The following is an 18,912-nucleotide window of genomic DNA, read 5'->3' on the forward strand; positions in this document are numbered from 1 at the left end:
TGTGGGGGTTTTAAACACCATTGTTATTTTTTCTCGAATAATCAACTAGCGAATGGTGGTCTGAGAATTAATTTGTAAAATTCTCTCTGTTGTTCCGGTCATTCTCTGCTCCATCCAGCGGACTTTTTTGCCCCCTCCCCTCGTGTCGTTTAGTAGATGACGTCATGCAGATAAGCACCTATATACTCTAATAAATATGTGCTATATTTTGAAGATGACTGGTATGCTGTAGTAGAATTGAAAATAAAACATTTTTTTATATGTTGTGGGAGAATAGGCAGAGACTACCCACAACGTGAGTACTACCTGCTGATGGTATATATATATTGCTTCACCCAAGCAACTAGTACTTCATAATTCCACTGGTGAAAACATATAGTACTAGTATTGACAATTAGTATTGCTACAATTAATAGTAATACTCAGTAACTGCTAGCTCAGATGAGAAAATAGTAAATCTTACCATCCAAAGTACTCCTTAATTTTAACTGCCAGTAACTATACCTTCAACAACGTCGGTCGAAGACCCTCGTTAGCCATAGCACTGCCAGACATGGACCTTCAACAGAGATCTACGTTGGGAAAAGTTCCTTATAGGACCCTGTGCTAGTAACTTGATTCCTGCAGATGGATTCTTGGCTACAAAGAATGGTTTGACAAATGACAACCAGCTTACAACTTCCTCACTGCATCTCTGATAGTGTAACTAGATTACACAGATTATGTTGCTTGCTACAGCGTTATAGAGTGAGATGGCCCCATCGAAAAGGATTGATGTATTGACTAAATAAGATAAATTAGACACTAGCTAAGGAATTTCTGGCTAGAGCCTGATCATGTACAAAGAAGAAGAATGTCTGAGATGTACACAAGTTCCATAGCCTCACAGACCGTTAGGCTATTTATGCTAAGAACAGGAACAGTTTTAGCTTGCTTCATTTTCAGCCTATCAGCTCAGAAGCGGTCCCGCAAACCCTCCTTAATAGCCACGGCCGTGTCCCTTGTGGTGGTGCTTGTTTGAAGCCTGGACAGGAGCACCAAGACCCTTGGGGGCGGGGGCGGGGGCATCAGAGGGAGCTCCAGTGGGAGCAGGGCCGTTGGTGACCGTTCTCCAAGACCAGGAGGGCTGGCTGGGGACAGCAGAAGCGCCGGGGCCAGCCTCAGAGTAGGCCGGAACATAGGGCGCATCGTCAGAGTCGGCACGCTTGGCGACAGCGGAGGTGGCAGCCGCACCGACGGTGCTGGAGGAGCCAGATCCGTTGCTAAGCTTACCAATACCGGCGTTGGCCTTGACGTAGGAAGCCACCTTGCTAGCAGCCATGACGGTGACGTCGGACTCACCAGAGGGCCAGCTGCTGATCACAGAGCTGTCACTGCCGGAGAGAGTACCCGAGCTAATCAAGGTGTTGGGGACGCAGGTGCGTCCGAGGGTGCTGGTGCAAGTGGAGACATCGCTGGTGTTCACGGCGAAAACGGCACCAGGGTTGCTGTCGGCCAAGAGAGGAGTGTCGACCTGGACCATTACATTACCCTCGATCAGAGCACGGGTGTTCTTGCCAACATCAAAGGCATGGCCGGTGTTGTTGAACCAGTAGTTGTTGTACGCGTGCCAGAAGCTGTTGAACTCAAGCTTGGGGGAACGGCCCGAAGTGTGGTGGATGTAGTTGTTGGCGAAGGTGATCTTGTCGTTGTGGCCGTATCCGAGACTAGAATATTGTTAGAAAGCTGTAATAATGGAAGAGCACTTGGGGAGACATGAGACCCACACAGTCCAGTAGTGGTGGCCGTCGCAAGTGGCAGACCAGCTGGTCTCACCATCAAATTCGCTGTTCGAGATAGTCACGCTGTGACCTGCGCACTGTCAGTTTCGAATCCAAAATAATGTGCATTTGATAATGCAAAACCTACTGGCTTCGTATCCGGCAACGAACATCTGGCGACCAATGAGGTTGATCTTGACGTGGTCAATCCAGACATTGTTGGTGCCGTCGAGGGTGATAGCGTCACCACCCCAGATGAACTCGGGGTTGAGCTCGGTGATGTGGATGTTCTGAATGATGATGTTGCTGACACCGTTCACCAGGCGCAGACCCTTTCCACGCAGGACACCAGAGCTACCCACGCCAACAATGGACTTGTTGGAGGCAACTTCCAGACCCTCGATACCGGCGTTGTCGTACGTGCAGGTCAGGGTCGGGTAGCTACCGCACCAGTCGGAGCCATTTTGTTTGACGGCATTCTGGCCAGAGCTGCCGCAGGTGTTCGAGGCGGGCTTGCAGCACTCGCAGTTGGTGCACTTGCCCTCGCTGCCGAGGAAGTTGAACTCCTTGTCAATAAGGATGACGCGGGGGGTGCTGTCGGACAACCAGGTCTTCAGCTGGCTGATGTCGCTAGGCGCAGCAGGAGTGGCATCACCACCACCAGTCGTGCCGCTAGCGAAACCGAAGGGGGAGCCAGTGACACCCTGCGCTGCCTGGACCGAAGCTCCAAGCAAGGCAGTTGCCGTCAGGAGATGACGGAGGAGAGTCATTGCAACGAGCCTCAGAAATCGAAGTTGTGGATATGAAAGGAATGACTGAACCAGCAGTTCTAAGAAAACGAATGTAAAGAATGTGAATTGGCTTGGTGATGGAAGCTGGATCAAAGCTGAGTCGAGAGGTAGTTTAATAGTTGGATGCTCGAAGAACCTGCCATAGAGGGTTTGGGCTTGGCTGCCATGTGTGCACGGCAAGTTGGCGCGAACATGGAAACAGCCATGTCAATCATGGCGGAGTGTGTCGCAGATTGATCATGGATCGCATGGTGAAACTCTCGGACGGGACAAAACCAGAGTCATCTTTCTGGATGCTTTTCTCCCGCCCGCCGATCGTGCAACGGTTTGAGCCCTTGTCCCGCGAGTCAAGACTGTTAAGTCTAACCCGGCACTTTATGACCCACGCACAGTCTCCAGCTCGTCTGAGACACTGACGATCCTCAATTCAATTCTTCCCCGAGGGGATCATGATTGGCACATTCGGTGGCAGTGGGAAGATAACCTAGTGATCGTCAGGATGAGAGGTTCCACTGTGCCAGGCCTCAAGCCCCACACTTAATTGACCCTAGCAGATCGTCATGAACTCCTATTCAAGCTTATCCAGATTACTACTGGCTCAAAGCGCCATAATATATGATTCTATATTTTCAATTTTCAATGTGCCGCGTGCTGCGGGGAGCAAAGCGCGCCCCGTTTCTTCTGCATCGGCCAGATTAAACAACGCGGGATGACGAGTGCAATATCCACATCCCGATTCTGGGCCCTACTCAAAGGAGACAGTGCCTGAATCGTGGTGATCAATCAGGCCATACTGCTAAACAAACCGACTTCTGAAATCAGACGTCACAACCGGCTCTAAGGGGCGAAATAAGCTTGTCGGTCGAAAGTGATATTAAGCTCTGCCCCACCGAGAAGAATACCCATTGGTCTCCGACCAGTCTTCATATCCAACCCGCACCTCAAATTAAGTCGTGGAAGTTGATGGCGCGAGGGCATAGGTTGTGGTATCATCTGGCAATGGCATTGGCGAGAGGGTGGTATTTGGTGCTCCAGATTACTGAGCCGTGTCTCACCCAGCACATTTGCCGCCGCTGCTTGATGTAGTGGGAATGGGACCATTTTGACCCCAAGAGCTGTTCGTCAGAAAGAGGCAGGAAGCCAATATCCAAGGCCCAGTCTATGTGAACGCGAACACTATGCCGAGGAAACTAACACCCTGATGATCATGCAATTTATTTGCTGACAAATGTAGGAGTCGCAAATGTCCGTCATGGCTAGACTTGCAGTCAATAGTCGGATGTCTTGTTATGCTCGTTATCATTGGCGGAAAAATACACGAAAAGATGGATGCACCATGGCAGCACCGCATCCGGTAACACTGGTCCGGCATCGACGATAGACGCTTCGCATATTGCCAAACGGTGTGAGCGCGGGATAGAAGGGATGTAGCTAATTGATATGGCCGAAGATCAGAATAATTCGCTCGGTGACACAACATTCACTCAATTGAGTCAGATACGAAGCGGGAAGATCATGGGTAAAGCTCAGAGCACATTCTTTGATGTCGTAGATACCCGAGGTGTCCTGAATTCGAACTTACTAATGGCGTAGCTGGCTTTCTAACCTCATAGGTGTTCGATTTTCTCTCAGCACGCAATGTCAATGTTGCGACTATCTCGAATGACTATGGCACTATGAGGTGAATGCCAGCCATTCAGCACTCTTCCTGGCTGATTTATATTGCCGTTGTATTTCCGTGGACTCCTCAGGCAGCTGCAGTGGTAACTAGTCTTAGATCCTTCGCATCTTCTAAGCAAGCGTATCAGACCAGCGTATTAGAAGCTCCAGAGCAAAAGGCTGCAAAGAACTGAGGATTCACTGGCTGTCAGCCTCAACCTTGGGGGTAAGGTGCGCCACATGCAAGGGTCTGCCACCAACGTCAGAACATAGTGCAGGGCTAGGGACCCTGTGGCCAGGCCAAGATCTTATGACAATCCCCCAAGGTACTCTGTCATTCAGATAGAATATAATGACCACTCATCCAAGTATGAAGTAGAAGGCAATATGTATCCTAAACACCATGTCTTCGTTCGATCCAACAGATGTAAACTTAGACACTGCCAGCTTGGAGGACATCTACTGCTATTTGCAGTTGTCCGAAAATGACTACAACGGGCATCTAGGGGCACGCATATCCGCGATATTTGTGATGCTAATAACATCATCAGCATCTACACTTTTCCCCGTGGTATGCAAGAGAATACCATGTTGGAATATCCCCTACCCTGTCTACCTCTTCGCTCGATACTTCGGTACGGGTGTTATTGTCGCCACCGCATTCATCCACCTCTTGGATCCAGCGTATGAAAGTATCGGCAGCACAACCTGTGTCGGCGTATCAAATCATTGGGCGGAGTATCCTTGGTGTCCTGCCATTGTCCTCACATCTGTTATGGTGGTATTTCTGATGGACCTTGCCTCCGAGGTATACGTCGAACGCGTATATGGCGTGGAAAAAGAGCACGACGCGACCGACCGATTCCTAGTCCAAGCAAACTTGATCCAGAGCGACGATGAGAGTACAGTAAACGACGACGCTGGGGGATCTAAGCAGCCTGGGGCTCAAGATGACATTTGCGCCGTCGAATCGGAGCGCTCATTCCGCAAAGATATCGCTGCCTTTCTTATTCTGGAATTCGGCATTATCTTCCATTCGGTAATAATTGGATTGAACTTAGGCGTGACTGGTGACGAATTCAGCACTCTATACCCCGTGTTGGTCTTCCACCAAGCGTTTGAGGGTCTTGGGATCGGCGCCCGGATGTCTGCCCTGCGTTTTGGCCGGCATTGGTGGCTACCGTGGGTTCTCTGCATGGCGTACGGCCTCACCACGCCCATTTCGATTGCCATCGGAATCGGGCTGCGGACGACATATAACTCGGGATCCAAGACAGCAAATATTGTTCAAGGAGTATTGGATGCTGTATCAGCCGGCATTCTGATCTACAGCGGATTAGTGGAATTGTTGGCTCGCGATTTCCTGTTCGACCCCGACCGGACGAAGCGGCGGTCGCATCTGCTGGGAATGATCTTCTGCGTATTGCTAGGAGCCGGCATCATGGCCCTTATTGGGAAGTGGGCATGAGAGGGAAGGGAGAGTAGAAGAGTAAGCAAATACAGTACTTGATGGTTGTGGTTGTTGAGGGGGAAAGAGAGGAGGAAACCAGGAGTGTTTAGTTAAACATAAATTACTACGTAATATTAGTATGACATTGTTACACAGTCCCACCCACGATCGGTTTTTGCATTACCCGCATCACTTTTTGCGATAGGCCCCCAAATCGACAATCCTCTCCGTAGTCAGCGGTGGCTTTGCTTGCATGAACAGAGGCAGCAGCCCTGTGCGGTCGGTATAAAGGCCCCAGTCCTCTCCGTCATCATCACCGCTCTTCATCCACACCATTTCATCATGTTAGTTGGGCTGACCATGGAGTCCCCCGGATCAGCCTCATTATTTACATTAGCTACTCTACCCTGAACAACACAACCCTACTTCGAATTATCTTTCCACTCACACTACCACCAACAACACTGTCGCTCTTTGGTTCCTGCCGCTATGGGTAAGCCTAAGCTGACACCGGAACCCTTCGACCTGGTCGAACTTATTCAACAAACCTACGATGACTCCCGCATCATAGTCTTCGTTTGCCTCATATCTTGGATCGTTGGCCGTCTCGACTTGGGATTAACATGGTTGTTCTTCGTCCTGGCGGTATGTCGGACTTATGCGGTCGTTAACTTGACCCGAGTTCAGCGCATCCTTCGCGATGAATGCAAGCGATACCACGCACATAAAATCCTCTCCCGCGGGGAGACTGTGGAATGGGTAAATGGTGTACTACAACGATTCTGGCACATGTACCAGACTCAGATTTGCGACCATATTGTGCGCTACGTGAACAACGGGTTGGCGCGACGGGCCATTACTGAGAACGGAACAACTCCGCAGAAAGTAGTGATTCAATCTTTGGCTTTGATCGACCTTCCTTTACGGTTTACAAAAGTGCTTGTGCACCAGAAACCCTCGTCGCCAAACCTGATTGTTGAGGGCCAGTTTCAAGTTAATCTGGCACCGCATCCCACCCACCATCACCTTATCGAAAGCTCAGGACACCCTCTCATCGACCTTACGATTGTTCATGATAAGGACTCGGGAGATTCTCACCACCGGAACCATGATTTGGCGGTGCAGGTACGGCAATTTAAAAGCACGGGATCCCTGAAAGTGGAATTAGACCTGGAGGGTGACCATCCAGCTCTGCTACAGCCACAGGTAGACCTTCAGGAGCACCCTAACATGGACTGCACCATCAAGTCGATCAGCCAGCATCATTTCCCGCTTCATTTTGCACATCATGTGGACTGGAGACGGGTGGTGGAACTGCAGTTGCGGGAGGGGTTGGGATGGGCATTTCACCGACCGCTGGCGCTGCCTTTCACACTGGGAGAGCGGTGGCTATTTCGGGTAATGACGTGGTGGTGGCATGCTGTGAACTAGTTGCACTGGCCCAACATTTGGGGCGCAGGGATGAGACGCAATAATTGTGCAGGTCATAAATAGAGTCGTCTGGAGAAGGGTCCCTGATTGGGTCGCTTGCCTCCCCGGGGGTGGGTGGATTTCCTCCGTAGGGCTGAGCTGGGCGGCCAATCCGAGACCGCCAAATGGTGTTGCCTTGTGTATTGCAAATACCACAGTACCGTCTTGGTCACGCTCGGGCAATCGCATCCCTTACTTCATCCATCAAAGGGGTCCTTGAGATGTCCCTCCAAAGATTTTTCCAGCAACCCCCTCAAGCACTTTTTCAATCATTGGATGTCTTGTTCTATTTTTGACGGTGTCACGGTTGAATTTCCAGTGGTTTAATCTGGTTTGCCACACTCTACCTGGCTGGGTAAATCCTCATCCGCGCAGTGTCCCTGAACCGGATTTCCAGATTTTCTGGGCCAGCAATGGTGGGACTTGGATACCAACTTTGACTGTGCAACCGTGCACGTGAAACAATCTGATTGATTTCTCAGCTGCATGACCGTTAAAGAGTCCATCCTATAGTATACCAGGTATATCACACCTGCCATGGGGTAGACATCCTGTACTAGTGCTCACCAGCGCTACCCCGCACATGAAGCTTCCGGAATACCCGATTTGGTGTTCAGGACGAGTTAGGAATGAGACAAGAGAATTGCCATGGTGTATGATTCAGTTTTATCATGTGGAACTGATTTACAATCAATTAAACATACATGAGACGCGGTGGCTGTTTGATCTGCGTGGTTATTTTAAGAAGTGTGTCCGGAGTATTGTGCTTTATATTTTACATTCAGCCCGGTCAGGTGATATCGATGGTATTCCTTTTGTGCTACTTCTCTCTCTCTATCCCTCGATCTTTCCAATCGTTGCGGGGCAAAAGAAACCATTCACATCATCAATAGTTTAGATAATCCCCAATTTATGGAGCTGTCACTCGCAGGTCATTGTGTTGTATGTCCTCTTCCAAATTTCTAGCATGTTGTCGTCTGAGTCTGTTTACAGGCTGCCTTGGTAGCTCTAAATAGCTCATGATTTTCGTATCAAACTGTTTGACACATTCTAGCACTGAACCTGGTATTGAACGAATAGCGATAAAGTCAGGTAGTTGAACTTTCGACAGCGCATCCCCACAAATGCAGCATGCTTTTGGACTTGGATGGATCGCCGATGGCCCGTTGGCGTGGCGTGCAGGTTTATTCACCTCCATGCAGGTTATTCTTCAATATCATAGAAAGATTATTCATACATCAAGTGACACTCAACTATAACAACGACGCTTTGCAACTTGGCACCTCCTTCAGTGAGGCTCCTGAACGCGGTGACAGGGGATGTTGGGGGCTGAAAGTTGCGCCTCTGAAACGGCGTCATAATTGGTCCAATGCCCTGGCCAGACGCTATTCGCGTCTCCCCTCGTATTGGCGTGATCATTCCTTACTTATAAAAATGCCACGCTATAACTCCGCACAATTCATGTCCGCTCGCTAGTTCGTTCACAATGCCTGGAGAGCTGATTGTGCGAACTGAAAGTAGACAGCGACGCAGAAATACTGGGAAGAGATCTAGAACGGGATGTCGAACCTGCCGGTTAGTAGTGTTGTGGTGTCGCTCCATGGATAATCCACGTCTGACCTTGAGCTTAGGGTACGGCGCATAAAATGCGACGAGGCACCGGGGTCCTTTGGGAATTGTACTTCTACAGGCCGAGCCTGCGACGGATACGATCTGCACCGATTCCCCATCAAGCGGGAATTGTGTCTCCCGACCCTAGGGATGGGCGCTGGAGGAATCATGACATCCGATAAGAAACGAGGTTTTTCGTACTTCTCAATACCGCCTTGTCCCCGACCTTGTTGGCTTTTTTTACTCCTGGCTCTGGCAGAAGCTGGTCCTGCAGATGTGTCATTCCGATCCAGCGGTATGCCATGCTGTCAACATGGTGAGCGCAATTCACCAAGATGCTGAGGAAAGAGGCATGCGACTAGCTGGGGAGGATTTGCAGAATCCAAAACACCGATTTGCACTTGAGCAGGCTGCCCGATCTTTCGCACATTTGCAAAAGCGCCGGGCCTCTCCCGACCCACAGCTGCGCGAGGTCGTGCTAGTGTGCTGCCTTCTTTTCGTCATGGCAGAGCTGCTGTTGGGAGAATTCGCCAGAGCCTTCATACATCTACGTAGTGGCACACAAATTCTCGAGGAGTCGCTACGCCTTGGGATACCAGTAATTCCTTGTCTTTCTGAAACACTCCGCGTCTTGAATTCCCAGTCGTCACATGTCGGAGACTTCGAGTCAGAATCAGGCATTCCAGGCGAGGCGGAGAATGAACGTGATATTGAGTTTTTAGACGGCTTTGAAAGTCTGAAAGTAGCGCGACAATGCTTTCAGCGAGTCATGTATAGGGTGATCCCGTTCATTGCCACGGCTTGGAGACTTCCACAAACAGAGATCCTAGCGAACTACGAAACGCTCTGGGCCAAACGACAGAGGCTGTTATCCTCACTGGAGCACCTTGCAGAGCGGTTTGAACTGTTTTACCAACGAGAATATGCCACTCTTAACGCGAAAGAGCAAATAGGAGCGGACATCGTGAGGCTCCAATTGGTTGCCAAGACAATCGTACTGAAAACGTGCCTGCTCGACGAGTATGACTACAGATTGCTCACTCTTGAATATAGCAATCTGTTATCAGGATACAAAGAATTCATGGACAGGTTTCCCTGTCGCCCCACTATCACATTGGATTACGGACTGAGCTTTGGGCTATTTGCTGTGGCATCGAAATGTCCAGACCTTGGCATCCGTCTTCGAGCTGTTGATGCCTTGCGCAAGTGGCCGCATTACGAGGGCATGATCAATTCCAACGCCGGGGCAGGAATAGCGGTGGAGGCGATCAAATTGGAGTTGCATAAGATGCAGAAGGATGATGCGGAGCGCGTGTCTTCGACAGATCGGGATCCCGACGTAAGCTTTTGGGAAATGATCAGAAGAACGCAGAATGGGACGCAGTGGCCGGCTGTACGCGATGTAGAGCTGCGACTGAAGGAGACTCGACGGTTGTGATTACCAGAGTGGTCGGGTGGTTTCACATGTTCACTTATTATCTAGCGGATCTTCATGATGAACTTAGGTTATGAAAGCACAGTATATAGGTCATGGTAGTATAGTCTAGCAGGCGTATCTACAAAATGAAAGCATGCCGTCTAATACGTGGGTTGGTTACGGATACACAGCAGATCAAATCCGCATCTATTTTTCTCTCGGGTCGGAATTCCGAGGTGGATGGGACGTGTGCTCACCTGTCGAGCTGGTCCATTTCAGCCATCTTTTCTTCTCGTTGATGCTAAAGGCTTGCTAGATGGGTTGATTTGGCTTGAATAGATGTTGTTGATGGGTATTCTGGTGTGTCTGGTTTACAAGAGTGAGACGGGGGAGAGTGGCCCTAATCAAGTCGAAGGCTTAAGGACTTCATCGCCACCCACATGCCACTAACATCCTGTGTGATCAAGAAGAAAAAGAAAACTGAAGATCCAGCTGACCAGTGCGGCAATTTACCGGCGTCGTTATGAGATGGGATTGTGTAACAGGCAAACAGTTTGTGCGAGGTTTGAGGACGCAAGCACGATCCTGAGGCCACGCTGGCGTCCCTATCTAGTGGCGAAACCGGAGTCGCATTGGTATATCGACCATGATTTATCACCTACTAGAATCCATCATCTCATCAACGTGATCTTAATTGCTTTTTCTTCCGGAGATCGTGCAGGTTTTCATCTAGCAGGACTCTGCTATGACACACAAGATCCAGCCAATTGGTTGACTGGAAGGGGGGAACCCTTGCTGTCATCCCAACGATGTATGGATGCTATACCATTCGGGGCGAACCTTCATCTCGAATGGGTGCAGATCTACACAGCCGAGCACAGCCAATATGAGCTGCTGCAGGACCCTGATCATCGTGGCTTCGTCCATTCGACCGCGTAAAAAAGGGGGTGTTCTTGGCGTACATGAAGGGTTACATGGCCAGGTGCATCTCCACCTCAGCTGAAGTCCGAGCTGAAAAGTTGATCGAAGCTAATGCAGGCTAATTAAATGGCGGCGTTGGACCCTGGTCCAGGTAGTCAGAAGTTGTTGACCAGTCAGATCGGAGGGAAGCCTGTTCCATCTACTTCCTTCAATTTATCTTCATTCTATTCAACATCCTGGTATACGAGCCATGGTTACATTCACAGAGCAAAGACGGGGTTGCAAGGATTCGAAACTTCAGAGTCGATGTTGTCAATGTTTGTATGCGCGCCGTTTTGGCAATACGAAATGAGGGGGAAATTCGCCTCCCGGAGAGATAAATAAGGGTCGATGGAGCCGTGAAATCAATCTCTCCATCAACGACAACAACAACAGCAATCTCAGAACATCAATCTTATTACTTGAATTCAACTCAGGTGCTTCGAGCTCATTAGTTTGATTTTCATCATGACACAGTCGATCATCAAGTCCGAGGAGTCGAACCCTCCAAGCCTACACATCGTCAAGCAGTGGAAGGAGGTCAAAGAGAGTCTGCCCTTCGATGACACTCAAGTCTTTGTGAACGCTAAACGGGGCTGGAGAGGTAGTCTCGGTGACCCCAACCAGGTCATTGATGTTCAGGGCAATGTGGTGTGGAACAACGATGCCTACGACTTCCTGAAGGACGACGCCCCATACTCGGCCAACCCAAGTCTGTGGCGCCAGTCGCAACTGACTCGCATGAATGGACTGTACCATGTCGCCGGACCTATCTACCAAGTGCGCGGGCTTGACCTCTCCAACACGACCATCATTGAGGGCGACGAGGGCATCATTGTCATTGACCCCCTCACTTCGCAAGAGACCGGCGCTGCTGCACTCGCACTCTACCAGAAGCACCGTGGCACTGACCGAGCCGTCAAGGCTGTCATCTACACTCATTCCCACGTTGACCACTTCGGCGGTGTCAAAGGCTTCGTCAGTGAAGACGATGTCTTGGAAAACGACATTAAGATCATTGCCCCAGAGGGTTTCCTGGAGCATGCTGTGTCCGAGAACGTCTACACCGGTACTTCAATGAGTCGCCGCGCCGCGTACATGTACGGTGCTGCCCTTGAGCAAGGACCAAGGGGCCAGATCGGCGCTGGACTGGGACAGACTACCTCGACCGGTGTCGTCACCCTCATCGCACCCAACATGACCGTCAGACGCACGGGCGAAAAGAGGACTGTCGATGGCATTAAGATGGAATTCCAGATGGCACCGGACACTGAAGCACCTTCTGAAATGCTCATCTGGTTCCCCGATCTCAACGCACTCTGCGCGGCCGAGGACGCCACTCACACTTTCCACAACATCCTGACCCTGCGTGGTGCGGTGGTCCGTGACCCTCACTCCTGGGCCAAGTACCTCACAGAGACCATCGACCGATATGGCAGCCAAGCCGAGGTCGTCTTCGCCCAGCACCACTGGCCGACTTGGGGCAACGACAACATCCTGAAGTTCCTCACCTACCAGCGCGACCTGTACGCATACGCGCATGACCAGACCCTCCGCCTCCTGAACAAGGGATACAACGGCCCCGAGATCGCCGAAATGCTCACCTTGCCCCCGGCTCTTGATCAATCTTGGTATTGCCGCGGCTACTACGGCTCTCTAAGCCACAACGTCAAAGCCATCTACCAGCGCTATGTCGGGTGGTTCGACGGCAACCCAGCCCACTTGTGGGAACACACCCCCGTCGACAAGGCTAACCGATACGTGGATCTCATCGGCGAGGACAAGGTTCTCGAAGAGGGTACCAAAGCATACCTAAAAGGCGACTACCGCTGGGCAGCTGAGCTTCTAAATCACGCCGTCTTCAATAACCCGAACAACGAGGAAGCCTGCAAGAAACTAGCAGATGTGTACGAGCAGCTCGGATACGGTTCTGAAAATGGTACCTGGAGGAACTTCTACATTTCCGGAACGACCGAGCTGCGCAATGGCAATTTCGGCACGCCTACGCAGACAGCTGCGGCCGATGTGCTGGGTCAGCTTACCCCGGATATGGTCCTTGATACTCTCGCTATCAAGATCAATGGGCCCGAGGCGTGGGATAAGAAGGTGCTTATAGATCTTGTTGTTTCGGATCAAGATAATAAGACGTACCATTCCTGGCTGTCTAACGGGGCCCTCGTCTACAGCACTGCTGACCAGTCGAACGCTGCTCAAGTCACTCTGACTGGAACGGCTAAGCAGTTGACTGCGCTGGCTGTGTATGGATCTGATCCTGATGCTTTGGTGAATGCTGGTATTGTGATTGATGGGGATACTACTGCGCTGGATACTCTTGCGTCGTTGCTTGATCCGGGTGATCCGAATCTCAATATCGTTACGCCTTAGGTGGCAGGACTAGCTTACAGAGGACTGGGTAAAGAGGCCGGTCCCGTTGTTGTTATAGTAGTCTAAGTCAATTATTTCCTTGACCTCTTGGATTCATATGGTTTCTCAGGATAAGCAAATTCCTTTAGTACTGTCTAGGAACGATTGTTATCAAGTATTTGGATATAGTTACAATGTTGAGTTTATAGTGGGCATCATACATAGTCTTGAGGATACTAGTCGCAAGCACGCTTCGTTTCTACCATCTTCGACCATTGTGTGTCACTATACTATAATTTTACCTTTCCTTACTAGTTTTATTCTCTGTTATTTCTGAGGTTTCCCCCAACGGCCGTGATTAGTAGCATAAACATATCCCCTCTGAGATAGTAACATCTTAGCACTGGTTTTGTGCCACTAGGCATGTTCATGCTCCCTTGAGCTACTAATCGAGTCGTGACCCTTAAAGTGGCTATGTGCCTGATTAGTAGATAGTAAAAAAGATGGAGAGCACTAGTGCGTGAGATCCGGCTGAATGCATCCCGTGCATATAGTCTCTATAACCATTTCATAGGCCCCTTGACGTAGGAAATACTAGTAGTCCTACCTGAAGAAGAAACAAATGCGGCCGTGACAGTGTACTGTATTTTATCAAATTATCTAAGTACAGGATACCGCACCCTCCACGAATACCGTTTTATCATCTTAACTCCCTCCCAATCCCAGCGGTCACGCGCATCGAGCTCAGCGTACTTAAAGAGCCATTCCACCGCTATCCACGGCTCACGCCGGGCCTCCATCTCCTGAAATATCATCTCATCCAACACAGAGCTCACACCAACACAAACTGCGGTAGTGGATGTATAAGGATTGTATCGCTCGGAAGGGCTGCGCGGTGGCAGGAGATGGGCGCCGCGATCGACCAGCATGCGCAGGCGGACGCGGCCGGTGTCGCTATCCGTATGCAGATTGTAGTGATAGGCCACGTGTGCCAATGCTGTCTTACGGCCAATTCGTTCGTGGATGCGTTTGTTTATGTCCAGGCCGTGTTGAAGCAGCAGATCGATGGTTTCGGCGGCGTCTGCATCGGATGCAGCTGTACATGCTGCTTCAGCGATCAAGTTGACAGTGGGCGACAATTGGGCCACCGAAAAGCCTCTGTCTAGCAGCCACTGAAGTGTTTCAATCTTCCCCGTAGAGGCCGCGATTACGAGGGCCTGCTCGCAGGCGGTTTTGTTCAAGTGTTCTGGGAAGATGTAGCTATTCCATCTCCCCGTTCGGACGAGCAGATCGAGAACAGCCGGCCCCCCGCGGATTGCTTGATGAAGAAAATTGGCCAGATCCATATGACACGGCAGATCGATTCCCTTATCGATCAGCATCTGGACTAGTGCAGTGCGACCTGATGCCAGAACGATGGCGGGTAAAGTATCACCTGGGCGGTCTACGGCGATAGGATCAGCCCCGGCGGCAAGCAGGTGACGGAATATGCCCTCGAAGGGGATGGCATGTCTTAATGCTGGATAACCGTCCTGTGCATCCTGGTCATTGGGGTCTGCCCCAGCGCTAAGTAGCATGGAGATCATGTCTTCCGAGCCCTGCTTAATGGCCTCGATTAAGGGCTTCCGCATACGCATCCGTCCCGGCGATGGAGATGCCTCTGCACCGTGAGCGAGGAGCACCTGGACCACCTCGGTGTGACCTCGAACTACAGCCCAGCAAAGAGCAGTCGGAAGATCGTCCCAAATGAACACTTGGCCACATCTAGAATTTGGGTCGTACCCATGGCACTCAAGTAGCTGCCGAACCAGAGCTGTATTCCCGCGCGCCGCGGCTACACACAGCAGCGCAGCCTTGTTTGCGGGTTCAACGGTGCTAGCTAGGTAATCCCATGGTTCAAAGAGAAGATCAACTATGTTGTCGCACTTCAAGAGTGCGTTTGACGTAAGAGGACACATCGTAGCATTATGGGACGACGGCAATTCTGAGCCTTGGCAGCGGGTTAACTGGTCCATCACGCCTGCATCGAGCAGACCTCGAACACATTCGACGCGACCCAGGCGCGCTGCCCAACACAAGGCGGAGCATCCATCCGGTACCGTGGAAATAGTAGGATCGGCTCTCCGTTGAAGCAGGAACCGCATGACCTCAAGGTGTCCCTCGCGCGCAGATAGTACGAGGGGAGTCCAATTTTCATGATCCCGGGCGTGGATGTCTGCTCCGGCATCGACCAGCCACTGCACAATGGCTAAATGTCCCCCCGCAGCAGCTTCCATAAGGGGTGTTCGTCCGTCCGAGTCGGCAGGGTAATCGACATGGTACGGCCGCGGCAGATGATCCATGAAGAAGCGGGCCAGGGCTTCATGGCCATGTACGGCGGCCAGTAACAACAGACTTCCAGGACTTTTGTCATAGGCCTCATGGCGCGGATTGAGCCACCTACGTGTGTGACGGATGTCGACTCCGCCCTGCTCATACAGATACCGGACAATGGCTTCATCGCCCTCTATCACCGCCAACGCCATGGGTCGCCAGAGAGTGTCTGGATCACACTCGTTCGCCGAGGCACCAGCCTCCAGAGACTTCTGTACAGTCGCGAGGCATCTGTGCTCAATTCCCCAGGCTAATGCAGAGCTGTTATTATGATGTACATTATGTCGATACAGCATGGGATTCACGGCGCGGTAGAAGTTCCCATGAGTGCGAGCGAGGGCATTGATATCATTTGCACATTCAAGGTAGCCCACAATCTGTTCGACGAGCTCAACTGGGAGACGCAAAACTGTCATAGTGCTGTTGAAAAGATCATTATGGGGAATTCCGATGGACAATGCTGTGTTTAATCGTTTGATGATTGGGGATGTAGCAGAAGATTTGGGGAAATTTGGATAAATCGGGATTGGATCCACTCCAAAGTGGGGCTAGATTCCTACCACAAATAGTATCTCGCGAATGCATCATAAAAAGACCTAGAGAAGGTTGGCAGGTATGGTTGAGATACTGGCATAAGAGAACTTGGTGGAGTGGATGATGGTTGTCCCTTCATGTATCGTAGTATCGGCGTATATAATATAGCCAAGGTAGTAGTCTCGTTCAACCATGATAACTCTACATCACGATCTATAATTTAGACAGCACTCATGCCAGTACACAGGTTTGGATGAGTAGGATTTCATGTGCAGAGGGACAAACTATACATGAGGGACAATGAGCGATCTTATCATGCCCCATGACCGATACGCGGACTTTCCGTGCGGGGTGATAACCGATGGTCCCCTGTCGAGATAGCATTGCTGCCTTTCACTCAACATAAAGGAGGCTTTTTCAACATTAATTACTCTATTTCCCTGCTGGAAGACGCTGCATAATTAAGCAATAAACAATGTCCGTTAGCAACGCAAGTCCAGGGAATTTCGATCATATCCCTATCATCGACCTCTCGGCATTAAGGAGTCCCGTGCTGAAGGAGCGCCAACAGCTGGCAAAGGAGATCTTCACTGCCTGTACGCAGGTCGGATTCTTCTACATCAAGGTATGCTTCTTCCCTAGTCGGTTGGATGGAGGCAGTGTACCTGAGTATGACACAGAATCATGGAATAGCTGAGGACCTCATCACTTCCCTCCACGACATGGCGCGTCAGTTCTTCACTCCGTCGCAGAAGCAAAGGATGGAATATTATATTGGAAGATCAAGGGTGGCATTCACCTCTCGCCTTTGAGCAACAATCTACTGATCCTGGATCTAGAAGTTTCGCGGTTTCATGCCTCTCTACTCAGAGCAGCCCACCCACACGGATCTCGGGGCCGCTACCGAGGCAGACCCTGCCTCACCCGGGGCCTTTTCCGAATCGTTCGATATCGGTTATGAAGTCGCAGCCGACCCTCTGAAGAGCCAACATGACGCCCTTCCTCCAGACACGTATGATCTGTATGGGGATAACCAATGGCCTGAGGAGGATGTCCTTCCTGGGTTCCGCGAAATCTATCTTCGATACTTTGCTGAGGCGTTGACCTTATCTCGGGCGCTGATACGAATCTTTGCGCTAGCACTGGATTTGCCCGAGGACTTCTTCGACCCGATGGTCAAGAACCCCGGGGCTACGTCGAGGATGTTGCATTATCCACCGCAGCCGGTCGCGGGCGAGGTGAAAGTCGGACTTGGAGAACACACGGTAAGTAACTGCCCGAAAAGACGAAGCGAGGTGCGTACTGAATGGGACAATACCTGTTCTTCAGGACTATGAATGTTTCACTATACTCTCACAAGATCGAGTCCCGGCTTTGCAGGTTCTCAATGCTCGACAGGAATGGATCCTGGCGCCGCCCATTCCTGGCACATTGGTAGTGAACATCTCGGACTGCCTGTCTATCTGGTATGTAGTGCTGTCTTTAGTAGATTCCAACGTCTTGCAAGGTATAATAATGTGTACAGGACCAATAAAAAGTTCAAATCGACCATCCATCGCGTCACCAACCTGACCGGACAGGAGCGATATACCATCCCCTTCTTCTTTGGGGTGGACTATGACACCACTGTGGCGGTGCTGCCGAGCTGCATTACCGAGGATAGTCCTGCGTGCAAGAAGCCGTTCAAAGCGGGGGAGGTAAGACGAATTGCATGCTTCAACGTTCTTTCTTCTCAAGGAACAGGCTAAATTTGGTACGTCATAGTGGGTGCGCCACCAATTGACTACGGCCTATGTTGGATACGAGCCAGAGCCGCCGACCCAAGGGAACTAAGACCATTGTGCTGGGACCAAGAGGGGTTGGAGAAGATGCATTGTGCAGATCCCCTAGCTGGGCATCTTGCACGACATTGATAATGGCTAAATATAAATCCATCATCACAGCTCTTTGGACCAGCTCCAAAATGGCTGCGCAGAATTTGAGAGCGTGATTTTTTCTTCATCAGTGGACAAATGCACTATTAGAGCGGTTCACATTTTGTCATCGGTAGGCAACATCGCATGGGGGTTTCAGCCCAACCCCTATCGTATTCTCACAATGTGACAATGCACCATTGAGGAGGTCATTGGGTAGGAAAAAGACCTCAAACTTGGGCGACTGCTCAGCCTCATCGCGATAGCCGACGCTGATGATCGTCGAGGAAAAAGCAAATACACCACGCCAAAGCAATATCCGCAATCTTGCAGCTGGATTGGCTGATCGAGTGAACCGGCACGATAAGGGAGCATCCGTACTTCAGGCTACCCCTGGATTAGAGATTCACTTGGTTGCCGTATCTCGCGCCATCGACCTCGGGGAAGCCTCGAGTTGAGCTATACAACACATACCTAAGGCTGGACAATTATGTGCAGAACAGCCAACAGAATTAATGAGCAATTCCCACTCAAGCAACAGAGACAGAACATGGCTTCATTGCGTTTTCGTCCCGTTGGGATCACATCTTGTGAAAGTCTATCACACTGT

General features: G+C 50.6%; 7 protein-coding genes across 7 annotated transcripts; 5 read left to right on the plus strand and 2 right to left on the minus strand.

Annotated features, from left to right (window-relative positions):
- Positions 1 to 979: 979 nt before the first annotated feature.
- On the minus strand, positions 980 to 2,530 carry BO87DRAFT_399558 (polysaccharide lyase family 1 protein; the record flags this gene model as incomplete). Its single annotated transcript, XM_025625448.1, has 3 exons — positions 980 to 1,706; positions 1,767 to 1,851; positions 1,909 to 2,530. 3 exons carry the CDS (start codon positions 2,528 to 2,530, stop codon positions 980 to 982), a joined length of 1,434 nt encoding a protein of 477 aa, XP_025476905.1.
- Positions 2,531 to 4,508: 1,978 nt separating this feature from the next.
- On the plus strand, positions 4,509 to 5,760 carry BO87DRAFT_125741 (high affinity zinc ion transporter). Its single transcript, XM_025618008.1, has one exon. It carries the CDS (start codon positions 4,614 to 4,616, stop codon positions 5,676 to 5,678), a length of 1,065 nt encoding a protein of 354 aa, XP_025476906.1. The 5' UTR covers positions 4,509 to 4,613; the 3' UTR covers positions 5,679 to 5,760.
- Positions 5,761 to 5,926: 166 nt separating this feature from the next.
- Positions 5,927 to 7,317, plus strand: BO87DRAFT_125791 (uncharacterized protein). Its single transcript, XM_025618009.1, has one exon. It carries the CDS (start codon positions 6,150 to 6,152, stop codon positions 7,089 to 7,091), a length of 942 nt encoding a protein of 313 aa, XP_025476907.1. The 5' UTR covers positions 5,927 to 6,149; the 3' UTR covers positions 7,092 to 7,317.
- Positions 7,318 to 8,616: 1,299 nt separating this feature from the next.
- On the plus strand, positions 8,617 to 10,519 carry BO87DRAFT_408998 (Zn(II)2Cys6 transcription factor; the record flags this gene model as incomplete). Its single annotated transcript, XM_025626214.1, has 3 exons — positions 8,617 to 8,705; positions 8,762 to 8,872; positions 8,925 to 10,519. 3 exons carry the CDS (start codon positions 8,617 to 8,619, stop codon positions 10,177 to 10,179), a joined length of 1,455 nt encoding a protein of 484 aa, XP_025476908.1. The 3' UTR covers positions 10,180 to 10,519.
- An 855-nt stretch (positions 10,520 to 11,374) lies between these two features.
- BO87DRAFT_125811 (alkyl/aryl-sulfatase) lies at positions 11,375 to 13,651 on the plus strand. The gene has a single exon (XM_025618010.1). It carries the CDS (start codon positions 11,587 to 11,589, stop codon positions 13,501 to 13,503), a length of 1,917 nt encoding a protein of 638 aa, XP_025476909.1. The 5' UTR covers positions 11,375 to 11,586; the 3' UTR covers positions 13,504 to 13,651.
- A 487-nt stretch (positions 13,652 to 14,138) lies between these two features.
- Positions 14,139 to 16,288, minus strand: BO87DRAFT_442571 (ankyrin repeat domain-containing protein; the record flags this gene model as incomplete). Its single annotated transcript, XM_025628058.1, has 1 exon — positions 14,139 to 16,288. The coding sequence occupies exon 1, from the start codon at positions 16,269 to 16,271 to the stop codon at positions 14,139 to 14,141; it is 2,133 nt and encodes a 710-aa protein (XP_025476910.1). The 5' UTR covers positions 16,272 to 16,288.
- A 576-nt stretch (positions 16,289 to 16,864) lies between these two features.
- On the plus strand, positions 16,865 to 18,222 carry BO87DRAFT_365003 (isopenicillin N synthase family dioxygenase; the record flags this gene model as incomplete). Its single annotated transcript, XM_025621778.1, has 6 exons — positions 16,865 to 17,014; positions 17,070 to 17,177; positions 17,229 to 17,654; positions 17,719 to 17,855; positions 17,915 to 18,086; positions 18,154 to 18,222. 6 exons carry the CDS (start codon positions 16,865 to 16,867, stop codon positions 18,220 to 18,222), a joined length of 1,062 nt encoding a protein of 353 aa, XP_025476911.1.
- Positions 18,223 to 18,912: the final 690 nt, after the last annotated feature.

This window comes from Aspergillus neoniger, assembly GCF_003184625.1.
Source record: "Aspergillus neoniger CBS 115656 unplaced genomic scaffold BO87scaffold_29, whole genome shotgun sequence".
NCBI lineage: Eukaryota > Fungi > Ascomycota > Eurotiomycetes > Eurotiales > Aspergillaceae > Aspergillus > Aspergillus neoniger.